The 20,284-nt window shown below is 50.5% G+C and overlaps 1 protein-coding gene across 2 annotated transcripts in view; it reads right to left on the reverse strand.

Annotated features, from left to right (window-relative positions):
* PCSK6 (proprotein convertase subtilisin/kexin type 6) overlaps positions 1–20,284 on the reverse strand; it is a 189,321-nt gene that overhangs the window by 11,797 nt on the left and 157,240 nt on the right. Inside the window, exons 14-19 of one of the 2 annotated variants that reach the window (XM_017518895.2) lie at positions 15,084–15,263; positions 14,882–14,920; positions 9,618–9,720; positions 7,739–7,935; positions 5,375–5,462; positions 986–1,089 (exon numbers count right to left, since the gene is read on the reverse strand). In XM_017518895.2, the coding sequence (XP_017374384.1) occupies positions 986–1,089; positions 5,375–5,462; positions 7,739–7,935; positions 9,618–9,720; positions 14,882–14,920; positions 15,084–15,263 (711 nt within the window). The remainder of the gene's footprint in view (positions 1–985; positions 1,090–5,374; positions 5,463–7,738; positions 7,936–9,617; positions 9,721–14,881; positions 14,921–15,083; positions 15,264–20,284) is intronic. The other variant, XM_017518901.2, reaches the window with a different exon arrangement.

Raw genomic sequence — 20,284 nt, forward strand, 5'->3', positions numbered from 1 at the left:
ATGGTGCATTTGAACTTACTTGTGCAAATAGTTCTGCAAAATGAAACCCAATACAATGAATGATTTCTCTGCTATTCTGTATAAAAACTGTGCCTGGGAGACATCTGTGCTGTCATCTTTGTGGGGAGTTATAATACATGTAAAATTGTTTATGGAATGCTTTCCTCTTTGAACAAAATGTTCAAAATAAGTGACGATAGGTACAAAGAGCTAAGGCTATGTTTTAAAACATTCCCGTCCCCACCTGGATCCATCCTCACCTCTTCCAAAGCCCTGTGAATATTTATGGTGTTGTGTTTCTGTCTGCATTGATTCCACAGCAAGAGCTGAGCTCCAAGACAAGAAGGCTTCTGAGCGGTCGAGCATCCCTTGTCCCTTTTCCCGGCTGAAATCAGCCACTGCCTGGCTGGGCTTCTAATGCTGAGAAACTCAGGCTGCTTGTTCAAAGTGAGCCTTTGTCTTATTTTGGGTTTCTGCTTGAAATTTAGAAACATGGTCTAAAAAAAAAAATGTCAAACAAACTTTCCCTTGTGTGGAGAACGTGGTCTCACTGTGCTGCCCAGGCTGGTCTTGAGCTCCTGGGCCCGAGTTCTCCTCCCACCTCTGCCTCTCTAAGTGCTGGGATGATAGGCATGAACCGTTGCAATGTACACAACAAAAAATTTACCATCTTAACCATTTTTAAGAATATAGTTGAGCAGCATTAAGTACATTCGCACTGTTATGTAGCCATCACCCGCCACCATCTGTCCTTAGAACAACTGTCATCTTCTCAAGTTGAGACTCTGAAACCATTAAACATTTAATCCCCACTCTCCCTGCCCCCAGTCCCTGATAGGGCCTTTGTACCTTGTTCTGCCCTTGCCTTGTAATGCTGCAATAAATGCAGAAGCCCATGAAGTCCTCGGGCTTTCTCTGTCTCAAGGCAGCTAGCCTACCCGCTTGGGCAGCCCTGGCCCGAGGCCTCCGCAGGTGGTGAACTCACCCACGCAGGTTCTGCAGGTGTGATGGCATTCCCCACATCTAATCAGCTCTGAGTCAAAGTAGGTGCCTGGCTCGCAGTCAGGAATGCAGCTGCCCCGTGCAAGGCTGTTGAAAAGAAAGAGGCAGATTTCCACATCCATTCCAAGAGTCTAATTAAATTATGATTTGCCTTTTAATGCCTTTCGCAAGAGGAGATGTAAGTGACTGAGGCACAGTTCTTTGTGTCACTGAAAGTTCTCAGCTTAGGAAAACTGGGAAAGCCATCCCGCAGTCCGCTGGGGGTCCAGCAGGAATGGCTGCGAGGGCCTGGGAAACAGAGCTCCCATCACCAGGCAGCAGGCGCCAGGCTCTGTCCTCGACCCAGTGACAGCTTTTTTTTTACTGCCATTTCCCCAACTTCAATCCAGACCCCATGAAGAGAAGTGGAGCCGTGTGGGTCACCACACTGGTGGCACGCTAGCTCAGTCTCGGTGTCAAGTCCCTCTTGAAGTGTCAGCATTTATGACATATGACGGGGCTGTCAGCTGCAAGGCTGGCCCTGAACCCCAACCTGCTCCTGCCTCTCTCTTACTTGAAACCTTCTGCAGCTTTGCAATGAACTTGAAATAAAATGCCCTCTGGAGCCCTAGCAGGCCTGTCAGATGCAGCCCCTGGCTTCCTCTTCCACGCCATATGTGCCTGTCCTCACCTCGCTCCAGCTAGCCAAGTGCTGGACAGAGACACGGACGCTGCGCTAGACCACCATGCGGATGGCTTCTGCCCCTTCCAAGTGTTCGACCCCAAGCAAGCCAGCCAACCTCTTTGCATCTCCGTTTCCCTTCCTGTTAATGGGATTCTACATCATAAAGTTGCTTGAAGGACTCAATGAGCTAATACCTGTAAACCTTTCAGTGTCTGGCACACAGCGGTGTGCATAAACATCACCTACTCTTATTTCTTTAGTTCCTGAGATTATACTTTGTGCGATGTACACATTTTAAATGGGTTTGCCGCTAAACGTACTGAGCAAGTGCTCTGGGGTGTATCTGTCAGATCTGGAGACTTCTGCTGTGACACTAGGATTTAGAGTAAGAAATATATGTTTGGTCCAGCACACAGCTCCTAAAACCCTTGGAATTACCAAAGTGCTGAATGTCTTTAATAACTGATGGCTGGGGTTTCTGGGTGGCCTCTAGACAGGAGCTGGCTGCCAGGGAACCCACCATGTGACCAAAGTGTTGGAATTTTTAGTCCTACTACTCTGACTTCCCTCCTGGGAGGGGAGAGGGCCTGAGGGCTGAATTGGTTACCAATGGCCAATGATGTAATCAATCATGCCTATGTAACAAAACCTCCATTAAAACCCAAAAGGTCAGGGTCTGGAGAGCTTTTGGTCAACAGGAACACATCCCACATCCTGGGAGGGGAGCACAGCCCAGACCCACAGGGATGACAGGTCCAGCGCTCAGTCCTTCCAAAACTCCCCTCCATATCTCTTCATCTGGCTGTGCATCATAACCTTTGTAATAAACAGGTACATGCAAGTCAGGTCTTTCTCTGGGAGCTGCTTTAGCCAATTAATTGAACCTGAGGCGGGGTCATGGGAAATCTGATTTATAGCTGAGCGTCCAGAAGCACAGGTCACACGTGGGACTTGTGATTGGCATCAAAGTGGGGCAGTCTTGGGCTGAGCCCTCCATTTGTAGGGTCTGACACTATCTAGTAGCGGCAGAATTGAGCTATCTGTCTGTCTGTCTGTCTGTCTATCTATCTATCTATTTTTGAGACAGGATCTCACTCTGTCAGCCAGATGGGAGTGCAATGGCACAATCTTAGCTCACAGCAACCTCCGTCTGCCAGGTTCAAGCGATTCTCCTGCCTCAGCCTCCCGAGTAGCTGAGATTACAGGTGTGCACCACCATAGCTGGCTAATTTTTGTATTTTTAGTAGAGACAAGGGTTCACCCTGTTGGCCAAGCTGGTCTCGAACTCCTAGCCTCAAGCGATCTGCCTGCCTCGGCCTTCCAAAGTGCTGGGATTACAGGTGTGAGCCACTTCGTTCAGCCTAAGCTATATATTTATTGTACATATTTTATAGGACACCCAGTTGGTGTTCACTGGAGACTTGCTTGGTGTGTGGAGAAAAACCCACAAGTTTTGGTGACCAGAGGTGAAGTGTGTTATACTGAGTGTGGGAAAGTAGAAGAAAACCCTGGCTCTTCCTTCCTCTTACACCTGTGTTTAGTGGGAAGACGTCTGTATGTTTGCAAGCTCTTCTGCATGGATGGTGGACACCCACCCAGGGCCCTTCCTCTTCATGGTGCCATGCCTGCTGTGAATGGCAGTTCAATCACGTCTTTAATAACTGACATTCCCCTGTGAATCCTTCCTGTGTTTATCCTCCTGAAGAGATGGATGGCTGGAGGGGGCGGCTCAGCTGCTCTCTGGCTGTTTTAACATGACTGCAGTGATTTGAAGTCACAGCTTAAGTGGATATTGGGCAATAAACGAAAGCTTTCTGTGGCTGATGGCTGGCGATGTGTCTAGAGTTTGCCTCTCTGAAAGCCTGTCATTGCTGGAACTACTGCTTCTATGTGTGGGGGCTACTGCCAGGAAGCATTTTCTCTTTAGCACACTATTCCTAAACTGAGTATTTGACTTCCCTCTCCTACAGGATAGGACAGGATGCAGAAATGCATTCCCTGGGATCCTTTAGCACTTCTCTGCTGGGAAACAGGCAGGTTCCAGGGAGCTGGGAACACAGAATCTCCTCTTCCCGACAACCGCAGCTACCAGCCAGGGCTGAGGATCCATCCTGGGATGCCTAGCCCGCAGAGCCTGGGACATCAAAGCTGGCCTCTCCCAGGCCACCAGCTGAAAGTCTCCTTCCTCTTCCAGCTCTTTCTCTTTGGGGAATCTCTTTCCTGGGCCAGTTGGTCCTTTCACTCCTAATCCTGCCTTGTCAGGCCAACAGGTTTAAATGACAGCAGGTGTGATGCGTGATGTTGGGGGCCTTGCTTTGCCTTCCCTCCCGTGGACTCCTAGCTGCTTGGGGCTCTCTTCTCCCCAATACTCTGATCTGGAAGAAAGGGGCAGGGTGAAGGAAATGAAGGCAGCAGCATAGCGCCTCCTGGGGAAACTTCATCTCCCTGTTTGTAAAATGTGAACATGAATTATGTCTATTTCATAGGTTGCTGCAAAGATTAAATGAGGCGAGAGAAGACATGCTCAGTAAGTGTTCTTCCTTAATTCCTTACTCCAAGAAAGAAACTCCTTCTATGGAGAATTCCAGTCCTCACAGCATTTGAGAAGAGAGACGGGGCTGGGGGTGGGTTGCAGCCCTCCACCGCCTCACCCTGCGAAAGCAGCTCCCTGCCTGGACCGCGGCATCCTCATCACCACCCAGCCTGCAGAAATGCAGAGTCATCGGCTCCACCCAGACCCGCTGCATCAGAACCTGCATTTGAATGTGAGGTGACCCTTCCAGTGCAGACCATGCTGCCAGTCTCCCTACTATGGGAGTGCCCCCCCAAAAATTCTGAACAGCATGTTTCTAAGATTCTAGACAGCAGTTTGGAGGAACAAGTAATATATATTTGATTGCATTAAATGCAATTTGGTTGCATTAAATGGGCTAAAGAAACATTTCAAAATATTCCAAGAACAATCATTAACCCAGTAAAATGATTTTAAAGAAAATGCATGCCAAGCTTTATGGGGCTGAGCCTGGTTGAAGAGGGAGAACCAGGAATGTAAAGAGCACCTTCAAGAAGCAGTGGAGATGCCAGGAGCTGGGGAAAAAAAGAGAAGACTGAGGGATGGAGGTGAGAGAGAGTGGGTGAGCCGCTACAGCCCACCCCGGCCCAGACCTGGAGGGGAACTGGAGCAGGTGGAGGTGCTGGAGCCTGAAGGAAGCGGAGCTGGGCACAGCCCTGTACTATACGTGACGTGATCGAGTGCTGTTTTGCCCAGTTCGCCAAGGTTGTTTAAAACAGAGAGATTCCACCCATCCTCTCACTTTCCATCCTGCACAGCCATCTCTAAGTGGACACATGATTTCCAGGACTCGGAATCTTTACCCTCAGTGGCTTTGGGCCTCTGACATTTCAGCTTTTAGGAAAAATGCAAAAACACAGTAAATCCATAACAAACTCAAAACAACGCCACCCCCTGGCACTCTTCAGGTTTCAGGGGGCGGGGGTTACCTGAATCCTTCTTTATGGGGGGGGAGTTACCTGAATCCTTCTTTATCAGTGTGGGGGGTTACCTGAATCCTCCTTTATGGCGGTGGGTGGAGGTGGTTACCTGAATCCTTCTTTATGGGGGTGGAGTGGGGAAGCAGTTACCTGAATCCTTCTTTATGGGGGGGGGGTGTTACCTGAATCCTTCTTTATTGGTGGGGTGTGGTTTACCTGAATCCTTCTTTGCAGACAGTACACTTCTCGGGTTCATCCACGCACTTTTTACAGCTCGGGTGGCATTTAAGGCAATTTTTCTGACCTGGAGAAAAATAGCAAGATGAGAAAAGAGAAGGGACAGCACTGACAAGAATCAAATCTGGGCAAGCAGGCTCCCAGCATCTCAAAGCAGGGGTGTAGGTGGGCTGTTCCCCAGATCCACCTCCAGAATGTGTAGAAACAACACAGCCAGAGGCTGCTTGTACCTGCTGTGGGATCCCAGACCTCTCACCTCCCCTTTCTAGGGTAAATTAAAGTCCTCAGACAACTGCCAGGCCTCTGAGGCCTGGCTCGGCTTAAAGTGAGTTATTTCAACAGGGATGAAGGCCAATTCCTGGTGGCTGAGTAGAGTTTAATGAGGTAGAAATCTTCATAAACGTGGCCAGGTGTGGGCGGGTGGGGACGGGGAGCCTGAGGCTGCTGCTTGCTCCTTGAAGTGCTTTCCCAGGGAAACCTATATATGAAGATCTGGGGGCTCTACATGGTGAGACGGGAACCCATGGCGAATCATCGTGCTCCTGCGGAAGTTCTGGGTCACCCCAACTCCCACCTGCAATGTCATAAGTTATTATCTGAGTTGGCACCTCATCAAACACCACCATGCACCACGCCTAAGTGGCTGGGGTGCTCTGGGCTTGGGAGCTAAGGGCTGCTTGCCACACCTGCACGTGTCCCCCTCAGGGCCCCCACAGGTGGCATCATACGCCACAAAGCAGGTGCTGAGTAAGGATGCCTGGGTGAAGGAGGGGAAGTAGGGCAGCCGACTGTGCCCTTGGGAAGGGGGTGGGGATGAAGGCACCTCCGTCCTTTGCAAAGGTCTGGTTGGCAGCCCAGGGCAGGTGTTGGCAAAGGCTGTGAAATGTGTCTTGCATGCCTTTTTGTTTCTCCTCTAAAGGGAGTCTGGGATGGGCAAGGTGGCTCACACCTGTAATCCCAGCACTTGGAGAGGCAGAGGCAGGTGGGTCATTTGAGGTCAGGACTTTGAGACCAGCCTGACCAACATGGTGAAACCCCATTTCTACTAAAAATACAAAAAAATTAGCCAGGCATGGTGGCACATGCCTGTAATCCCAGCTACTGGGGAGGCTGAGGCATAAGAATTGCTTGAACTTGGGAGGCAGAGGTTATAGTGAGCTGAGATCACGCCACGGCACTCCAGCCTGAGTGACAGAGCGAGACTCCATCTCAAAAAAAAAAAAAAAAAAAAGGGCAAGTCTGGTTATTTGATGACTTTCTACATCTTTAAAGATTTCCTGGCTCTTGTCCCCAGGGGTAACAGCGATGCCATGACAGGCCGGATCAATGACTTGTCCTGAGTAGCAGGGGCCCAGAGAGGAGGGCTGTGGGGAGGCCTGCTACCTGTAAGACCACGAACGTCAAACGGTAGCTTCTTTAACGTGTTTGAGAACTATCCCCTGTTCACTTCACCCACACACTGCTTTTCTGTCTCCCAGGGCAAGGTGAATTACTAAAACACTGGCATGGGGTCTTGGGCCTAGAACTCCTGGCCATCCCCCCACCCTCCTGGGATGGCAGGACAGCAAGACACCTCGCCTTGCCGCTCTGAGCTCCAGTCCCACTTCCATCATGACTAGTTGTGGCCTTTGCCCTCGCTCAGCTTTGATTCTGCTTCTGTAGGATAAGGAAAACACTGCCTGTCTCTTAGAGGTGCGGTTGCTACCTGCAAAATGCCTACAAAGACAAACCCTTCCTTTATGAGCCCAAATGACATTGGTCAGTAGCTGCTCTTCATTTTTGGAGGTCTGCAAATCTTCTGCCCACACTTAAATCCCAACTGCAACTCAGCAGCTCTGCCTAGGAGGGGCTCTTCCCCCGCTCTGACCCCCAATTCCATATGCCCTGACCCGTGCCCAATGCACTCATCCTGTGTTACAGAGAAGCCAATGGCACAGTCTTTCCCGGAGGAGAAATTACAGGATAGACAGCAGCACCTCCTCTTCTGGTATCTGAAACCAGACTGAGCCGAAGAGCGGCTGGCCCTAGCCATCCCTCTGGCCTTTCTCAATAGCAGACGTTGACTCTGGGTGCAGATGCGTGAAATTCCCTGGACAGCCAGGATTTCTTTCAGCATCACTTGGAACTTCCCCTGGCCAGTTTCTGTGGGTGAAATGCTGTTAACCACCAGGCCTGGGGGCTTTGATCTCAGCATCTCTGCCTCCTTCCCCTGTTGAAAGTCCTTACTCAACAACGAAATATACAGGAAGCAGAAGGCTGGGAAATTCTCCCAGGAAAGGGGACACTGGCCCAGAAAGTAGGAGTTGGATCATTAGTTCTTGTGCCCACGGACATGCCACTTACTTTCATCAGCATAAAATCCTGCAGGACAGAGGGTCACACAGGTGTTCATCTCCTGGTGGTGATAGAACCCACGGCGGCAAGACAGGCACTGTGTCGCACTTCTGCCAGAGCAGGTCTCACACCCCTTGTGGCACCGGCGACAGCGTCTTGCTGCTGTGTCCCCAAAGTAGCCCAAGGGGCACACGCTCATGCACTTCCTATAGGAGCAAAGGCAGGAGCAGGTGAGGGCCTTGCCAACCCAGCCCCAGCCTCAGCCCCACGCCCGCTCTGTAGTGCTAAGCCAGGCAGCCGGCTGTGAGGGACTTCCCCAGACCTTAGCTGCCCCTCCTGAGTCAGCAAAACCTTGAGGAAACAAAGGCTTCAGGAGTGAATGTCAAACACGATGCCCTTTGTCTTGGTGAGTGCAGTTCAGAGGTTCCTCCATACAGAGGTGGAGAGGCTGGGGGCCTTGCAGAGAACCTGGGAGTTGTTTCTTTTCAAAGTGGGCCCTACTGGGAAGTTCCCAGGCTGCAGCGTGGTTTCCCAAGGGCATCATGAGGTTGGTATTTGACTTTTGGAGCTTTTGGTGGCAAAACCCTCCCTCAGGTGCCCTCAGGGATTGTCTTGTGGGCAGTGAGCATGGCCAGTGGGGTGACAGCCTTTGCACTGCAGTCAGTGAGTGTGCTGTGGCTGGGAGCTGTAGGATGCCATGAGAGCCACACATGCAGCCACCATGCATGGCCACACCCGTGCCTGAGCCCTCGTGGGTGTGCACCAGTGGCTGGTGGGTGCATCTGCCACCCAGGCCTTTGGGAGGCCTAGCAGTGTCCTGTCCTCGTGGCCTCCTAGGCCTGGCATGTGCAGCACATGGTGGGTCCTCAGGGAAGTTTGTGAAATGAGAATGGATGACAAGGCAGCTGCAGGACTGGCAGGGAAGAGAATTTGAGAAAGTGATGATGCCAAGGGCTGGAGGAGCTCGGGGGACAGAGCTCAGGGCCTGACTGCAGGCCACACAGGAGGGCACACTCACCACAGAAGGGCAGCCCAAACCGGGCAACTGGCCATGTACCCGGGGCCCCACATCAGCGCTCCCGATATCCTTCCTCAGGGCAAACCCAGCCTCACGGGCTCTCTGGGGAGCTGCCAGGAGAGCTTCTGTGAAAGCCCCACACCCAACCAGAGTCCAGAGACACTGAGAAAAAGACCAACAACAGGCTTCAGCCTGTCCAAGAGTCATGCCCCCCAAGCTGGCCTGTGAGAGCAGCACCAGGGCCTTGAATCACATCCGTCTCCGGGTCCACCAGAGCAGCCTGGGCATGTCCAATATGACCCATTTCTCTTTAACAACACGGATAGAAAAGGGTTTATGGGCCGGGCACAGTGGCTTACTCCTGTAATCCCTGCACTTTGGGAGGCTGAGGCGGGCAGATCACGAGGTCAAGAGATCAAGACCATCCTGGCCAACATGGTAAAACCCTTTCTCTACTAAAAATACAAAAATTAGCCAGGCGTGGTGGCAGGCGCCTGTAGTCCCAGCTACTTGGGAGGCCAAGGCAGGAAAATCCCTTGAACCCAAGAGGTGGAGGTTGCAGTGAGCCAAGATCATGCCACTGAGCTCCAACCTGGTGAAAGAGGGAGATTCCATTTCAAAAAAAAAACTTATAAGCATGGACGCCAATGTGCCACAGCTTCTAATTTGTTAATAATGGATGTGTATGACTCGTATAATAGGAATCCCAAATTAGTAAAAATTTAAAAACTCTAAAGCAGTTAACTTTAGTGTGATGTCTGTTCGGGAGTGATATATTCATTCCCAGCTGGGGCTTCAGGACAAGGAGCGAAGGATACCACGGGAAAGGGCCACTGAGTACAAGCCACAGGGCTCTGGGACATGCCTTACCTGCTGGTCTTGGCGCTCCCCAGGCTGAAGTGGACGCAGTTCAAGCACTGGTCTGCATCAGGGCCATCGCAGCCTTTGTCACCGCACTCCGGATGGCACACACCTTAAAGAAACAAGCATTGCCTTTCATCCAGAGAGACGCCTTCTCCATTTACTGCGGTCCCCCGGATGCCCGTGTCAGGATATCGCAGCTTGGCAGGGTCGGGAGAAGCTCCCAGGCCCTGCTGGAGCTGGACAGCCAGACAACAAGGTGGGAGCAGCCATCCCCGTGGGTCACAGGTGCAGCTGAGCCTCGCTGGGCTCCAGTGTCAGAGCCTGAGCAGCCTAGACAGGGATGGCATGAGGAGGAGCAAAGCCTCCAGGGCTGGGTGTGCCGCCTGGAGCAGGGGGGAGATGGGACCTGTGAGAGCCTGGAGGGTGCCGGGAAAGGAGAGGCTGGAGCAGCAGCTCTGTCACGTTTACTCACTTGCACCATTCATCATGCTGGGACCAGCCAGCACCTTTGACTTCCACATGGAGGACAGAGCAACACAAGAGGGGGTGCTGAGTGTCAGAGGAGCTGCTGGCAAGCTGAGGAGCCAGGAGGAACTAGGTAGGATCCCCAACCTGCCGCAGTGGGAAGGGGGATGGATCTCTGCGTGCTCAGGCCTGCCCAGGGGGGCTGTCACCGGGTCTGGGGTGGGGCAGGGACAGAGCCTGACAGTGCTGTACTGGGATGGGGGAACTGCTGCTTTCTGTGCCGAGGGCTGAGCCCCTTTCACAACGTCCCTGTTAGGCTCTCCTCGGAGCCCTCAGTGGGAGAGCAGCAGCCGCGTCTTCCCTCAAGTTCCCAGGGGTCCCCAGCTTCTCACTCTGGAGGCTAGTGTGTTGTTGGAAAAGCACCTGAGGACTGCAGGGGACCTGAGTAGATGCCAGCAAACCTCACCCTCTAGGTCCCCCCAGGTATCCCAGAGGTGAACCCAGTGTTAAAGGTCTACCCCTCCAGCGGGGTGGGACATGCTGCAGGGGCCCTCTCCATGCTGGTCTGCAGAAGCCAGAGCTGGGGTGGACTCCGGCCTGTTGCCCACCTGTCCCTCCTATGCTGGGGAAGTGGCCCGGGGACCCTGACAGTTCTGAGACACAGGGACCTAGTGGGCACGTGAAGGCTTTTGAGTTATTGGAAGAAAAACCTCCTCCTCCGAGGTGTGAGTTCTCAGAGGGGATGGGGAGTGAGCTCGGGAGTAAAGGCACGTCAGCTGCTTGCCACCCTCATTTGGTAGGGACTTGAGGAAAAGACAAAAGTCCTCATTCTCTGCTGCCCACAGTGGGATTTTGCCAGGGTGCATGGAGCCCTCTTCATTTGTCTTTAAGTCTCTAGACCTTCCTAGTGTTAGATCTGGCGCGTTTGGCTTCCCTCCCCGAAGGCTTTCCGGTGTTGCTATTTCCCTGGTTTTCACTGGGTTGGGGGGGCCTCACCTGTCCCAGTTCTCACTGTGAACCCCTTTCAGAGCTGTGCGCATCCAGGAGGAGATTATGGACACCATTCCTGGGCTGTGCAGGCATCCTGGGTTCTAGATGTCACCCCCCATTCCTAGAGCTCCTCACTAAGCTCCTCCCCCTAGCTCCAGAAGTTTTTCCATAATATTTTGGATCAATTCCCATCTGATTGGATTCTTTGCCCACCTCATCCTGGGCCATCTATGGGGACACCCTCTAAAATCCTCACTTCTTGTGCCATTGCTTTAAATTACCCATTGAGCCCAAAACTCCAGCTCAGCCACTGGGTTCTCGCCTTCCCACCCTCACAGCTGGCCCAGCGAGGGCTGGGCTGTTGTAGTGACAAGGACTTCCCTCCCACCTTTTCCTGCAGCGCTTTTTCCCTCAGGAGGCAGCAGGTCTGTCTTGCTTGATAAAGTGAACAATTCCCTTCATCTTAAGAAGCTGAGGGCAGAGGTGGGACAGGGAGGCGGCAGACCAATCTTCTCACTCTCTCTAGACACCGGGAATGGGAGATGGGCGGGCAGGGCTTGGTTCAGTGTGTTCATGGCTAGACTCCCGGCATTAGGCACAGAGCAGGTGCTCAATCACTATTTGCTGAGTGGATGAGAGGAGGGTGGCTAGGAACAGGGAAAGTGCAGAGGTCCTCACCATCTACAGACAGAATGTTCTAGAACATCCTCAGAGGAGGACAGCCTTGGGGAGGGCCCTGGAGCAGTGCTCCCAGCTGCTGGTCCACGTATAGGGGCTTCACATCCCCCCAACCCTGCCCCTGGGTATCTCTGCAGTGGAAAGCTGATTCAATAATTTTGCAAGGAGCCCCAAGCAAGGCAGGGGGCTATCCAACAGAGCTGCAGAGCCTCCACAATGTGTTGAGGTCACTGACTGGTCAGGTTAAGACGATGCCCATCCAAGGGCAGAGATGCCTAGATAAATATCTGTAAACAAACCTCCTCAGTATGGCTCTCTACTTGAATTATGTTTAAAAGCCAAATAGCCAGATTCATCTCTCCCATGAAGCATTCTTAAATTAAATCCACCTGGCTGGCCCCGTGGTCCCAATCACTCCACTATGCCTAAGCACGTTCTGGCACAGCTGTAATTCATTCTCTGGGTGAGCATGTTATTTGTGTTGCAATTTGCCCTTATGTCTGCTTTTCCCCTTGCCTCAATTAGCGTGAAAGTTCCTCCAGGGCCCACAGCCTTCCTGTTTCACTTCCTATAACTCCTGGCAGGGGTGTCTTAATACAAGAGGGGCTCCATTCGTGTGCTGAACAGCCTGGCTACTGGCTGATCCCCGCTGAGGCGGGCTTAGACTGACATGGGTTTATTTGAAAACTCCACCTTCAATCCTTTGTGGAACAAACCCAGGATTTAAAAAACACACAAACACATAAATGTTAGAAAGCAACTTGGGAGTTCTCCATGGGCTTTGTCATTGCGTGCTCAGACCAACTGCCAAAGGACAGGAGGTTTGTTTGGTATCACCAGCTTTTCCACCATCCACCCATCCGAGAACAGTGCACCGGAACCTCACTGGAACAGTATCAGACCCGAGAGGCATGCAAGAGCTGAGCTCGTTAACTGCAGACAAGAGTGTCCACGAGAATAAGAGCACACTGAGAACAAGTCTGGTCTCCTTCCTGACTGCTGTGTGCCCTGAGCAAGTTACCTAATGCTTTTGGGCCTCAGCTTGAGCCTGTGGAGTGAGCGCAGATGTGCTGAGCCTGTGGGCACACACGGTCCTGCTCCAGGCATCACCCTCATCCTGATAACTGGCTCCTGCACCTGTGGCACTGTATTGGAACCCTGTCTTCCAGACAACACCGTGTGGGCTCTTGGCCTCCCTCGCAGTCCTGCATGGATGACCACAGTGTCCCAAGCTGTTCTTAGCCCACTGTTTGCTTTGCTCAGCGATGGCTTCTTCCCTGAGGCCCAGGCTTCCCTGTGTTCCTGTGCCAGTTCTGTCCTGGCCTCCCGGCCATGCTCTTATAGGCACCCAAGCCCTTCCCTGCCTCCTGCCCCCACCCTCGCTGGTTTCAGTATCGCCAGCTCTAAGCCCACACTGCCTGCAGGCACCTAAGAGTGCTTGCTCAGGTGCAGACTCCCAGGCATCCCACACCTGCTGGCTCCCAGTCTCTGGGTGGGGCCAGCCCAGGGTCAGCTCTCAACCCAGCACCCTACGGAGTCCCTCGGGTGGCCTTCACCTGCACTTTGGCCACCAGACAGCTCTGGCCTAGTAGGCTGGCTATCACCACAAAGCTGTCCACCTTCAGAACCACAGCACTGACATCTCCCTTGTGCCCCACTCTGCCCACTGCAGCTGGTGCCCTTCCTCTGGGCCAGATGCTCTGGACCCCAGCCTTCCTCTCCACAGGCCATCTTGCCTGCTGCTGTCCTGGGACCCTGGCCATTTGCAAGCACTCCCGGCTTCTCTCGTCCCCCTCACTCACCAACTCTGTTTCCTGGCAACTGATCTCTTTCCCAAAGGGTCCAGGTGGAACCTCCTTGTCCTGGGCCCGTCATTTCCAGTGCACCAGGCCCACGGCCAGCTCTGGACACCCCATCTCATACCCACTTGACCTTGCGTTGGACTCTCACGTGGCTCCTCCTCCCTCTTCCTCCTTTGCCTTCTGCACTTTGGCACTGTCCGGTTCTTGCCTCCTCTGTCCTCTGTCCTGGTTTCTGAATAGGCTCTTCTCCTGTCACTGTCTGTCCATCCCACTCACCCCTAAGCCTTCAGGGGGCTTCCCTGAGAACCAGGAATGTATCTCCTTCCCATGGAGAACCCCTCTCTCCATCTAAGCTCTGCTCAGTAGACTGCTAGACTGTAGGATGGTATTACAGTGAGGTTCCGTTGTGCAAGGCTGAAGTCAGTAGCAGATTTTAAGAAAAAAATTAGTTCTTTATTAATAATTACTGAATCTTGCCATAGTTTATAAATCACAGGGGGAAACAGAGCAGATTAGTCCATACATAATTCAATGCTCTATTTAAAAGGAATAGTAGAAGAAATTTAGAATCGACCATAATTTATACTTGAAATGTATTGGTGGAATTCTCCATTTTGTTATTTGTTTTTCACAGAAGTTATTATATAACTTAAAGCATCAATGTTCTTAGATACACCCATCATCTATCAAGTAGCTATAATATTTAGCTAAGGAAAATATGTCCAACCAGAAACACCTCTTCTCACGCAAATTGCTATAGGATGGCCCAGAGGGAGAAGACCAGGTTCTGGTCTAACGCATGCATAAAACCCCAGCTCAGTGGCTGGAGCGTCTCCAGGCTACTGTGGCTTTTGGGTACCTTGTGGAGTGAGCTGGTAGCCCCAAACCAGGGGCCACCTTGACAATGGGATGACTGGAGAGAAAGGATTCATACATGGCCTCTATAGATGCTGTAGGATTTTCAAGGTGTCTTTGTTTAGCATCAGTATCTGCTGGCATCACCTCTTGAGATCCTCTCTGGGTCTTTAACCCCAGGCCTCCAGGCTGGTCTGGATCTGCCACAAGCTTCTTTTCCGGCTGTGCTCCTTGAACCCAACTTTCCTGGGTCGCTGGGAGTAACCGTGTCCTTCCTACATCCTGGCACCAAGGACTAAAAGTGGATGGATTTGAGGGAGTCAGGAGGCTGGGCTGTGAGATGGGGGCCTTTGAGGAAAGGGGGTGCTCCTGGAGGTGGCTAATGACCAGGGAGCAAGACTGCATTCTGGTTGGGCATATAGACCCTGCTTTCCCAGCTGGGAAGTTTGGAGAATACTTACTGGTTTGAAGCATACTTACTGGTCTGTAAAATATTACCAGAGCCTGGGGTGGAATTAGCTGTATGAGTGCAAATTGCCATGATTATTATGACTCCCAGGCAAGAGAAAACACACAACCATCAGCCCCGCCACTGCCAGGAGCAGCCCCGTGTTTTAAGAGCTACTCTGGACAGTCAAAGCTTATGGAGGCTGGCTGTCTCCTCTTGCTTCAGGTTCATTACCTGTGTAATCTTCCTCATCTTCAGGAACTTCCACCTGGGGGGGTGACAGGGCAGCCTTGGGCGGCTCCAGCTCCAGGGTCGATAGCTCCAGCATCCGCGAGCGGGACTGATGGCCACTGAAGGTGTGGTATGGGTGCTCCGCCGTGCCATACAGTATGAGGGTCCATTCTTTCAACTTCCCTGAAAGGCACCAAACTCACAGAATCACCTGCCTGTGCCAAGACCTCCATCACTCACAGAAATAAGCCAGATGCTGCCTGGCTCCTCTCCTGACAGCCGGGCTCTCGGCTGCTACCTCCCTTCCTGGTTACCTGCTGATCAGGGCAGACCTCTTGCCTAGGCCACATGCTGCTTTCCCCAGGCGTCTCATTCCTGCAAACGGTGCCCCTCTATTCCTGTTCTAGGGAGCTGCCCTCCACTTCCTGTCCCTGCTGGGATGAAAGTCGGCTGGGCTGGACTCTCCACTGTCCTGGAGGCTGTCCTCTGCCCTGCTGATCTCACTGCACCCTCCCTTGATGCTGCCTCCTTGAAGATTAGCACCAGCCACTTTCCCCTCACGGGATATCCACTGGGTAGATCTGGTGCCAGGCCTGGCTTTGAGCCTCCAAACCTTATAACTGGGTTGCATGGAGGAGCCCTGCTATTTGGGTCCTTGCTCCTAGATCATGGGAAGACTAGGTCTTGGGCTCTCTCCTCCATGGCTAGTCCAGGATAGTGAGGGATGTTCTGGGAGATAGCAGTGGTGGTAAAAACCCAAATGTCTGTAGAAGCGGGGTGGAAGGAAAACATCGTTGAAAGCAGGGGGATGAGTAGACAGACACTGGGCCCCATGGGGGACGTGAGAGACAGAAAGGCACAGGAAAGACGGGGCTTCAGGGAGAGCTCCCAGCCAACATGGGGGCAGCAGGGGTCCCGCTCCACTGACCACCTCCAAGGGGAGTGACAGCCCATGCAGTTGTCTGTCCTCAGGTATCAAGAGAAGTGAAAAATCTGCTAACGATTTCCAGGTGAAATCCTAATGTTATAAAACACATTACAGACAGTCCCCAAATTATGACAGTTTGATTTACAATTATTTGACTTTACAGTGGTGTGGAAGCGAGATGTATTCAGTACGCTCCTAGACTTAATGATGGGCTATGTTGGGATGAATCCACCGTAAGTTGAAAATATCATTAAAATAAGTCAACTTACAATTGTATGTCAAAGAGCATCTATACAAGTAATCAACATGTATCTGCCAGCCGGCTCTGCTGCCGGTCACTGGTTTAAGCTTCCTTTTTTTTTCCCCCCACATCATCCCCAGCATTCAGAGCAGGGTAACTGTTTAGAAGGTCATCACCCCACGTAGTTGAGGGGAGCAGGGCCCAGTGTGACTCTGACCCGCACAAGGACGGCTGCTCAAGCTGACGGGGCTCCCAGCCACCCCAGCCTCTCCGTATTTGTTTCTAACTGGATTGGCTCAATAGGAAACAGAGGCATACCAGCTGTGAACCCCCTCCACGGGTCCTCATGACTGTCTCCTGCCACCCAAGCTGGGGGGGACAGGGCATTGCTGGATCAGTGTCTCTGTCGGCTGGAAAATCCCCGCTTCCTCTTCCTTTCCTGCCACGGGGTTTCTTGGCAAGCAGAATGGTTTTGGGGAGGAAAACAGATTGTTTGGTGTTTACCATGTTTTCTTATCACTCACCTCTGCCCATGCTCACTGCTGCGCCCCCTGGCTCTGAATGGCAGCCTGTCTGTCTTTAGATACACTCTTTCCGCGATGTGGGTCACTCTGCCAGTACAATTTTACCTTTTGTTTCAATTCTGGAAATCTCTTAGCATTTCTAAATCCCAGAACAGTAGCTCCTGCTCATTCTCATTCCCTGTGTGACCAAGGATACAGGGAGGAACTACATGAAGTGAGCAGAGCAAGGACCCTGGATCCTGGCTTTGCCCCTGCTAGCTATGTGAGCCTTGAGCAAATTACTTAATCTCCATTCTTTAGTTTCCTCATTTGTAAAGTGGGTATAATAATAACATCTACCTCACAGGGTTGTTTGGGAGATTAAATGACTTAATGATGGTAAAGCACTTAGAATAGTGACTGGCATACCGGAGCTGTCTGTTAAGGGAAATCTACTGCACACATCATTTCAGCTGTGTGCATGTGCACCTATAGGCTACATTACTAGAGGTAAAACTCAGTGTCAAAAGGATCGGGCTCCCTCGCAGCCTGAAGCTATGGTTTACATTACCAATCTGATAACTCAGGAAGGATAACGTAGCATTTCCCTTATTATATGAGAAACTGAGCATCTTTTTCATGTAATTAAGAGCTAAGACAACTTTCTGATATGGTAAAATTAAAACTCATTTATAAACTTGGAAATATACCAAAGATATTTGTGAGGAACAAGTGCTAAGACTTCTAAGATGCATAGAAGCAGATCTTAGCTGCATACGTAGCAAGGGCCAGTGGAATGAGATGGTGTTTTGCTCACACATGGCTCATATTTTTGTTCTTTCTCTCTATCTCCAGGATATTCATGAGAGCCTGTGAGGGGTCAGGCGCTGAGCTAACAACCTGTGGAGCTGAGAGCTGGGAGCACTAAAAAGCCAGCAGGGAAGAGGCAGTGGGTCCAAAGCAACCCCTTCCTGCCTGTGCCCCCAAAGGAGACCGTTCCCTTTCTAACAGGTGCGATTTGCGACACTGGACCTAAGGTTAAGGTTTAGACAATGGTAATTTTGGAGACATTTATCTCCCTTTTCTAGTACTTAAGTGCTTTCTTCACTTCCTCAAACAAGGGAGTCACTGTGGTTTTCCAGCCTTCGGAAGACATAAAAATAAGTATTCCATACCTATGCATAAAGCGTATCGCATACATTTGAAGGGTGATTCTTTTTTAAAATTATTTTTCCCCAGTTAGAATAAAAATTATTAAATGTTGAGGTATTTAAAGAAAAAATAAAAATAAATCATCTGTAACTCTTTGCACATACTTCCTGGGCTGTTTCCTATGCATGTGCATTTCTTGCGTAGTTGAAAACACACACTACCCTGTTTAATCTCTCTTCTCCCCACTTAGCATTATATCATGTTAATTGCATTAGATGCCGTTTACTTTCTTGTTCATTGTTTTCTCTCCCTTCAGCCTAGAAGCATCACAGGCATCTCTTGTTTGGTGCATTAGCTTCAGTATGTAGCAAGTTTTGGGCACACAGTAGGTACTCAATAAATGTTTGCTGAATGAATGAATCTGTTACAACATAATTTTGTTGACAGCAAAATACTTCACCCCATGAATGTCACCATTTGTTTAACAATCTCTTATGACAGGTTATGACAGCACATTTAGTCCAGTTTTCTTTTTATGAAATACATAAATCTGCCAGAAATGTTATTTGATGCAGTCTGGATTACTTTTTCCCAAGAGTCCCCAGAGTGGAACCACTGGGTCAGACGAGAAGACACTGTTAACGTCTCATCTTGAACTGTATGTCTATTATGAACTGCAATGCCAACTTATGACTATCATAAACTGCAGTGCCAACTTTTGTCTATCATAAGCTGTAACGCCACATGATCCCACCACAGTGATTGGTGTCCCATGAGGCTTGACTGCAAAATAACCAGGCAAGTGACCACAGGCCACCTGGGCAAATCAGTTCCTGTATAAGAATCACCCCTTCTACACAGTCCCTTCCCCAAACCGCAGCCCAAGCTTAACTGGGGCAGGAGGGTCAGACGCTGGTGACTTAACTTAACAGACTAAGGCAGAGACACACAGGAACAAGCTTCTTGGAGGCTCTAGTTTTCAGGGGGCATCCAGCCCCTCTCACTGAGTCCACAGTGTCAGTCCCCAAGAACAGCAGCACATGTGCCAGGACGGGCTCCCCAGGCCAGCCCCTCCATACTCGGTCACCCCCCAGAGGCCACATTCTCTTTGGGAAGATGAGCCACATGGGTGCAGAAGAAGCAAGGAGGAAGAACAGGCAGACACATCCAGGGACACCCCAGGCCAGACCAGGGTCTACGCTCAACAGAACTGCCACCTGGAGGCAGCTGGATTTTAGAATGTTGGCAAAGCATTTAACAAGAATGCATTATTTACTATTCAAGATACTCCAAGCCTGTTCAAGTTTGCTATTGTAAAAACCCAACTAGCACCATGAATTCCTTAGTTTCTAAAAGGAGGGGCTCTTAAAAGATGCCCAAATCAAATTCTTTGCCATCAGATTCCTGAGCCTGTAGAAGAATCACAAATCCACCTGTTCAAACACTTGGACCGGCACTGCCAGCAGGCCGCCTCCAGATGTCAACAATGAAGGCCAGGGGAATGTCATTGTGGGAGGTGGAGGATAATCCACAGCTAATGGCATCTGAGGCTGCCAATAAATGGCTTTATCATCGCTCACTATCTTCAATGCAGTATTTCCCCTCCACGAATTAAATTCATAATGAACAAACAGGATTACTCCCATTATGCAAAGAAAGAACCAGAATTAAGGGGAGACTAAGGTTGAATTTGCCAACAGGAAAGTACCAGCGGTAATGAAGCTTTTCTATGCCTGGCATTTTGAGTTAAGCATTAAAATCCTTGAGAAGGAAATTTACAATCGGAGACAAAGCGAGTAGGGGTGGGGGAAAAGTTCTGTTAGATTAAGGACTCTGAGCTAATACTTTTGGATTCCTGGATTTTCTTGACTATAAGAGAAGTTATTAACAATACAGAATTTATTAATTCTCCCCCTACGTCCCCATACTTAAAATATGCAGGAAGAAATTCCTTAATTGAAACATAGTGAAGCAAGAGAGCCCTAGAAAAATCACATAAATATGTTTCAGTTTAACACACCAGTGGAAGTTTTTTCCTTTTGAGATTCAGTGAACCAGTCACCCATGGCTATGTTCAGGTTACAAAGCTTAATGCAGAGGTTTGGGTGGAAGGAATAAAAAAGGCTTACTTCCATCTATTTATAAAAATATACAAAAACACCCCTATAATTCACATACTGAATACTCCTATAATTTACTCCTTGAAAGCGTGAATTTTACAGTATATGAATTATGTCTCAATAAAGCTATTATTGAAAATACTGTTTACGGGCCAGGCATGAGCAGGTGAGCACAAAAAAATAAAACAGAAAAATTAGCCAGGCGTGGTGGTGTGCTCTTGTAGTCCTAGCCACTTGGGAGGCTGAGTTGGGAGGACTGC

Source organism: Cebus imitator, unplaced genomic scaffold (assembly GCF_001604975.1).
Source record: "Cebus imitator isolate Cc_AM_T3 unplaced genomic scaffold, Cebus_imitator-1.0 Scaffold19, whole genome shotgun sequence".
Taxonomy (NCBI): domain Eukaryota; kingdom Metazoa; phylum Chordata; class Mammalia; order Primates; family Cebidae; genus Cebus; species Cebus imitator.